We start from the raw sequence: 7,409 nt of genomic DNA on the forward strand, positions 1-7,409 counted from the left end.
CAACTCTATTTTGGATTAATTACTGTGTTCATAATGTCAATTTCTATTCTGTAGGTGACTGGGACTGTCATCCTCTGGACCCAACTGTGTGGCATGTAAGTATTTCAATCATATATTGCAGTCACGTATCAGTGCCGGCAATGGATAATAGCAGAAACAGAAGTTGTTTGATTACAGCGTTTCTGTAGCTGAACTCACTGAATTGTATGTTCACATATACATGTCATGTCAGCAATGTGTGTTCAGCATTAATGGGACTAAAAAAGCATTGTTCGCTTCCTCACAGCATCCAGTGAGCTGGCAGCCATCCAAAGAGGGAGATCATTTGATTGGCCGGATCACTCTAAGTAAGCGCTCCACCATGCCACGAGAAGCCGGATCCCTGCTGGGTCTGAAGGTGAGCTTGTCAATGGCAGTTTACACTAGCTAATCACATCTTTGTCCGTGTCTTGCACTTGAAGGGATGTACTACACTAAAGGTGTGGTCCCATTTACTGTATTGAAATTTCACAGGCGAACGCAGGACCAGATGTGACAAAATATAGTTAATAATATGGGAATAATGATGATTAAATAAACATCCAAAGCTATTCTGCCAGCTAGCAAACAAACCAGCCCTAAATAACAGCTTTTTTCTTTATAATTGAGGTGTAATATTATGCAGAACCGGCTGAGTAGCCAGAATGAGGACCTTGTCCATTGTGGAGCTTCAGTTTTGCTTTATTGCTAAGTTATGAACCTCCACCCACACAGAAGTCACTGCTGAAGAGAGGCTTGCTTTCAGTCTGTTCTGCAAATTTGGGTCAAAGTTCAAAAATTTGAACCCAAAGTGAAATTGGCATAGGGGAATTTCTTTGCCTCCAGAAGTCCATCAGGCGAAATTCTTCATTGCACTGATTCCCATTAAAATGACTGGATTTCATTTGCTAAATTTTGCAATGCTAAAAGTGACTGCACCTTAAAAGGTCCGCTAGATGCCTTTTTCTTGTCATTATTTGGTCTTGTTATGATATATAAAGGTAATAATGACAAGGGTTGTTATAGTTCTATTATGACAACTCTTGGAAGATTTTAGCATGGGAATTATTATGCAATGTTAATGTATTTGGTCTTGGCAGAATAGATCTGCTACGCTGCTGCTGCTGAATTGCTGCTGTTGGTTATTGATGTTGTTGTAGATTATTGCTGCTGCTGCAAAGCAAGTACAGTAACTTGCTACTGCCAATATATACGCCGATACGGTGCTGTGAGTATTTAAAACAAACTGCTGCTGCGCAAATAGCATATATAATAACCTGTAGCAGATCTATACAGGTGGAGCTGGGGAAGGTGGAGGGTTTCAGAGTAACTCTGAAAGCACACTGTGAAATGCTCTAGTGAGTGCTAACCAGCCATTTAAATGTAAAGCAGTAAGCTCATTGGCTGTGCATGCAACATGAACCAATCAGCTTGTGCCAAGTAGTTTAACACTGTGAATAATATCATCAATTTGCATTAACGACGCATCAGCCTGCGCCATTTAGAGTTTCATGACAGAACTTGGCATTTACTACAACTAAAACCATAAAACAAATGTGTTTTGCTTTAGTCAGTAATCAGACATACTCGTAATAATCAGACATACTTTTTGTTTGTTTTGTCATCCTAGTAAATTATGGATGCTTCTTTATCCTACTGCATTTATGCATTTGACAGACATTTTATCCAAAGTGACTTGCAGTGCTTTCAAATTATATATTTTAGTGTTGCTAGCACCATGCTCTACAAAATGTCTCTGTAAAGAAGCTGAAGAACAGTACTTAGTTTGTGAGTAAACATGGTTCACCGTGTCATCGTGTTCGTTCACTTAGGCCAGGGGAGAACTGGTCTCCATCCTTTCACCTGATGGAGTTTGGGTTCGTTGCTACTGTCATCTTCTGGCTTGCTTAGACAGCACTGACGCTATTGGATGAGAACAAAACTTGAAATGACTCGAGCTGAATAACGACACTGCTGTTCTCAGTAGAGCTTCTTATTGCTGAATTGAACTGGTTTAATTAGTGAACTGATCTGAATCAAAACTGTACTAAACAATGACACTTTTGTCTTGCTAGAGCTGCTTTATGGCAGAATTTTGGATTTGCATCACTGATTCTGTTACTTTCCTGTTTAATACCATAAAGCTGTTTTGAAACAATCTCTATTGTATAGAGTGCTATAAAAATAAAGGTGACTTTACTTGACTTGACTCGTCTGTCCTGTCCAGGTGGTTGGTGGAAAAATGACAGAGTCAGGGAGACTGGGGGCCTTTATCACCAAAGTAAAGAAAGGAAGTTTGGCTGACATTGTGCATCACTGATTCTGTTACTTTCCTGTTTAATACCATAAAGATGTTTTGAAACAATCTCTATTGTATAAAGTGCTATAAAAATAAAGGTGACTTTACTTGACTTGACTCGTCTGTCCTGTCCAGGTGGTTGGTGGAAAAATGACAGAGTCAGGGAGACTGGGGGCCTTTATCACCAAAGTAAAGAAAGGAAGTTTGGCTGACATTGTAGGCCATTTACGAGCAGGTAATAATTATAAAATTTTGACTGGCAAATTTTGTAAGAAAGTTGCAGTATTTTAAAATTTTATTTTGACCTTAGCTTTATGGATGTCTTCTGCTAGATCTCCGTTGATATTTTTGGTTGCATATCTACGTGTAATTTTTCACAGCTCATTATTCAGTCAGTCTGTCTATGCAGGACGCTGCCAAGTGCTAAATGGTTTCTTTTTTTGATTTCAGGCGATGAGGTGTTACAGTGGAATGGAAAGGCGTTGCCTGGAGCAACTAAAAAGGAAGTGTACAATATTATTCTAGAGTCCCAGTCAGCACCTCAAGTGGAAATAGTTGTTTCCAGACCAATTGGGTAAGCTAAACAAACCACAAAAAATGAGCAGCTAGTTTAGAAATTAAACAAAGAAAACAAACCTTCGGATGTATGAGTGACTACAGTGATTTTTCTTCCTGTTGCATGTTAAAGATGTATTCAGCGAATTCTGTCCAAAAACTTCTTGAAAAAGGTCTATAGAGCATATCAGTAAGTAAAGTAGTATCTGAGAGTGTTCTTCTTCCTAGTGTCCCCATTGTCACCCTACATGCTCCAGACCCTCCTCTCACCCTTAAAACTGTTCAGCCATTGCATTAGAGCGGTCCTTCGGTTCCCTATTCTTTCCTGTGTCTGGACAGTTTTGCTATGACGTCTCAAGAGGGAATGTGCAGTCAAGTCTGTGTGTATGTATGTGGAAAAACTAACCGAGAGAGAAGCCAATGATCTGTCAACTGACATTCTTTTCTCCTGTGCTTCAATTTTCTGTTTCCTGCAGAGAAACTCCAAGACTTCCGGGAACATCACATCCTCCTCTAGAATCAAGTAGGTTTTGTGACTTTAGTTTCAAAAGATAGTTCACCATAAAGTGAAAATTCTGTCATCATTTACTCACACTCGTGTCATTTCAAACCTGTATCACTTTGTTTGTTACGTGGAGCACAAAAGGAGATATTTAGCGGAATGTCCAAGCTGCTTTTTTTCATGTGGTTAAAATGCATCAAAACAAGAGTCGCTATTGACTTTCATTGTTTGACACAAGGGCAGTGTTAATCACCTCAACAAAATTATTTTCAAAAACATTCATTAAAGGTATAGTTCACCAAAAAATTAAAATGTTGTCATCATTTACTCACCCTTGTGTCATTCCAACCCTGTATGTTGAACACAAAAGAAGATATTTTAAAGAACCGAACAGTTGTTGGTTCCCATTGAAAGGGAAAGAAATACTATGGAAGTCAATGGGACCATCAATTGTTTGATTACCAGCATTCTTCAAAATATATTATTTTATGTTCTACATAAGACAGAAAAATTATACAGGTTTGGAACAACATGAGGGTGAGTAAATGATGACAAAATTCTCTTTATCGAATATGACATGACAAACACTACGATAAAAAATCTCAATTAAGTACATTTCACCATTAAGTGTGCAATACATCACAGCTGTATACCTATTATGTCAACTTTTTGAACTTACAGCTGGTTCGAGTTCTATAGATGAATCCCAAAAGATGGACCGTCCATCCATCTCTGTAATGTCACCGACTAGTCCTGGGATGTTGAGAGACCTCCCTCTGGTACTGCCAGGCCAGCTGTCGGTAAGCATGGAGAGGGGGAAAACACTTTGCAGAAAAAATATTTAGACCTATTTTCTCACCTGAAAAGGAATGTGGTGTGTGACACAGGGTTGACATATTTTATCTGTTAGCTGAGTTATAAAAAAAAGTTTTGCCAACACTTTAAAAACTTGGAGAAAGTGATATGTTTGTTTGTTATTATTATAATTTTTATTATTATTATTATTATTTTTACCAAGGTGAAATTATGGTATGATAAAGTGGGCCATCAGCTTATTGTCAATGTCCTACAAGCACGAGAACTGCCCCCTCGACCAGACGGACGACCCAGAAATCCCTACGTCAAAATGTATTTTCTTCCTGATAGAAGGTAAAATATTTAAAATGTATTAATAATAGTAATAGTATTCAACAATATTATTGTTTTACTGTATTTTTGCTCAGAAGAGAAGAGACTTTAAAAGCACTAAAACTGTAAGACTAGACTGTAAACTTTTGAATGGCAGTGTAGATTGGTGGCCTCAAAAATGTTTCTTTTTATAACTATTTTTTTTTCTGTCTTTGATGATATATTCGTCCATGCACTAGCTCTCTACTGTAAGATCTGACTTGCATTTTCCATTTTGGGTATTGCTGAGTATCTGAAATGCATTCCATGCCAAAAGATTCAATGATAAGCAGGCGGAAATGGAATCTGCAGACTATTTGTGCTGATTTTTGGGATACATTTGCAAAATTGTGCAGACTGCACACACTCTTATAAGCATACTACATTCGTCTACATAGTGACAAGAGCAAGAGACGGACGAAAACGGTGAAGAAGAGTGCAGAGCCAAAGTGGAACCAGACGTTCCTGTATTCTCACGTTCACCACAGAGACTTCAGAGAGCGCATGCTGGAGATCACTGTTTGGGACCAGCCCAGAGTCCAGGAGGAAGAGAGTGAATTTCTGGGAGAGGTGCGTGTGCTTAAACTACAGTAGTATGTCCTGACAGTAAGATATCAAGGTATCTATATCTAGCTTCAAAACAACACATAATTGTCAGACTCTGTTCCATGTTTTGTGTGTGTCTTGCTCCCCATGTGCCTTCCCATGCCCATATTTGGTTTGTTTCCTGTTCCTGTCCTGATTTAGTTGATTTCTTCCCAGGTGTTTCTCATGTTTAATTTCCATTGATCCCAGGTGTGTCTCGTCAGCCCCTCCTCCTGTGTGTATAAAAAGTGTTCCCAGTCCCTAGTTCTCTGTCCGCTGTTGAAGGTCTTCGTGTGAACGTCTTCCTGTGTTCGTCTCCCTTGGTGCAAATAAAGTCTTGGTAAAGCATTCTCCAGCGTCTCCTCGTCCCTCGCGTGTGTGTCACCGTGACAATAATATGTACTTGTGTTCCATTTTCTTGACTCCACTGGTATGCATAAGAATAGTTTTTCAAACCACCTGAAGTTTTTTTTTAAAAAATAAATCCCAATCGGTGGGAGCATAGTAATATGCTCTTTGAAATCCATTTTGTTTATATGCTAATTTATACATGCCCCTAGTGTGCAGTTGCTCTGAAGCAGTCAATTGATGTTTCTCAGGTGTAAAGTGTATCTGGTAGTGCTTTGGGTTATTTTGGCCTCCAAACAGTTATTCTTTCATGGTTCAAATTCCCCTTTTCTGGCTTTCGTTTTGACCAGATTCTGATCGAGCTGGAAACAGCTCTATTGGATGACCAGCCACACTGGTACAAATTGCAGACCCATGATGTGTCATCCCTACCATTGCCCCAGCCGTCCCCCTGCCTCCTTCGCAGACATGTTCATGGAGACAGTCCAAGTAAAAAGCTGCAAAGTAAGTATAAGCTGGTGTATGTGTGCTAACAGTGTGTGTGTGTGTGTCACTGTAAAAAGTGAGGTGTTCATAAAAAGAAATGAAGGCAACAGTTTGCATTGCTTTTTTTTTTTTTTTTAAGTAAATGACTTACAATATCTTAAAATTTGGGTTTAGATTAATTTAAATCATTATGGACACAATTACCCGTTCAGGGAAATATGTTTTGATGTCCTCAGTTGAAAGTTAAAATTAAGTGATGCAAATTGTTTGCTTTATTTACATGGTTTTAAATTGGCCAATATTATGTGCTTCATTTAATGTTTTCTTTGAGAAATGTAAATGTTATGAAGAGCAAACCACTCGATATAGACAATCAACTGTTAATTTTTTTTTAAACTCTTAGTTTTTTTGTCTTTTGATGAAAAAATCATTTGAATTTATTTCATCGTGTTAAAATAAGTTTACTAATTTTAAATTTGCAAAAAAACAAATATGCAAAAGTTTATTTATTTATGGACACTTGAGCTCCTAAAATAACATTATAATCACTATGATGTAGGGCTGGGCGATATAGCTAAAAAATGTATCAACGATATAATGTTTCATATCGTTCGGTATCGATAATTATTGACATTTTTTATAACCTTTTTTAAAACAAAGAGCAATAGAAAAAAACGTTTAAATTTAACCACTGTATTTTTAAATTAACCCAATTTATTGAGACAAACAACAAATATTTTTTTGTTTTAACAGTCAAACACAAAATAAAAATTAAACAAATATCTAATTTCTAATGTTTTATATGCAGATTAAATAGGTCTGAAGGAAACTTTTGGCTTGTCTCCCGAGGCCACAGGAGGGTGCAATGAGCAAAATAATGCAGCACATTAAATTGCCAACGCAAAGGAAATAACTGTCTATAAAAAAACGTGCATTACGTCTAAATTAACTCATATAAATCAAACATAATTTTGTAAATTGCATAAACAATTATGAACAAAACAGCATCATCTATTTATGCATTGCTTAATACAAAGAGCCGAATCGCCCATAACGCAGATAGCATTTAAAAACATAAGAGACACAGTGAAAAGGAATAAATCTCCACAAATTTGTGACGTGTTTTCTTAAAGTTTAAACTGTTTTAACTTTGCATGGCTGTCTATACATCTCTAGACGCGAGTACTATGATGCAATGCTGTGAATACTTTATGCTTCCGTTATTCATTTTCCATGTTGTAGTTTTATTGGATTATACAGATAAGTGTTTGGGTGAGTAATTTAAGTGCTTCAGTTTACTGATGTTTATTGTTCAGTGCATGATTATTATTATTAACTGATTGCATTATTTGAAAAAAATCATAATTTCTATATTTTTCTTCATCGAAAAATACTGTACATCTTGCCTTATATTAGTTAAAATTGATCTAAATTAAATATATATATATA

General features: G+C 37.0%; 1 protein-coding gene across 10 annotated transcripts in view; it reads left to right on the plus strand.

The window, feature by feature from the left end:
• The window catches only part of LOC107708680 (regulating synaptic membrane exocytosis protein 1-like), a 31,996-nt gene continuing 24,587 nt past the window's right edge, over positions 1–7,409 (plus strand). For all 10 annotated transcript variants that reach the window (XM_016512975.1, XM_016512983.1, XM_016512978.1 and 7 more), the window contains exons 1-10: positions 1–95; positions 287–397; positions 2,246–2,323; positions 2,531–2,552; positions 2,768–2,891; positions 3,349–3,395; positions 4,056–4,174; positions 4,393–4,523; positions 4,940–5,111; positions 5,825–5,978. In XM_016512975.1, coding sequence (XP_016368461.1) covers positions 362–397; positions 2,246–2,323; positions 2,531–2,552; positions 2,768–2,891; positions 3,349–3,395; positions 4,056–4,174; positions 4,393–4,523; positions 4,940–5,111; positions 5,825–5,978 — 883 coding nt within the window. In that variant the 5' untranslated portion in view covers positions 1–95; positions 287–361. The remainder of the gene's footprint in view (positions 96–286; positions 398–2,245; positions 2,324–2,530; positions 2,553–2,767; positions 2,892–3,348; positions 3,396–4,055; positions 4,175–4,392; positions 4,524–4,939; positions 5,112–5,824; positions 5,979–7,409) is intronic.

Source organism: Sinocyclocheilus rhinocerous, unplaced genomic scaffold (genome assembly GCF_001515625.1).
Source record: "Sinocyclocheilus rhinocerous isolate Xijiao unplaced genomic scaffold, SAMN03320098_v1.1 scaffold236, whole genome shotgun sequence".
Lineage (NCBI taxonomy): Eukaryota > Metazoa > Chordata > Actinopteri > Cypriniformes > Cyprinidae > Sinocyclocheilus > Sinocyclocheilus rhinocerous.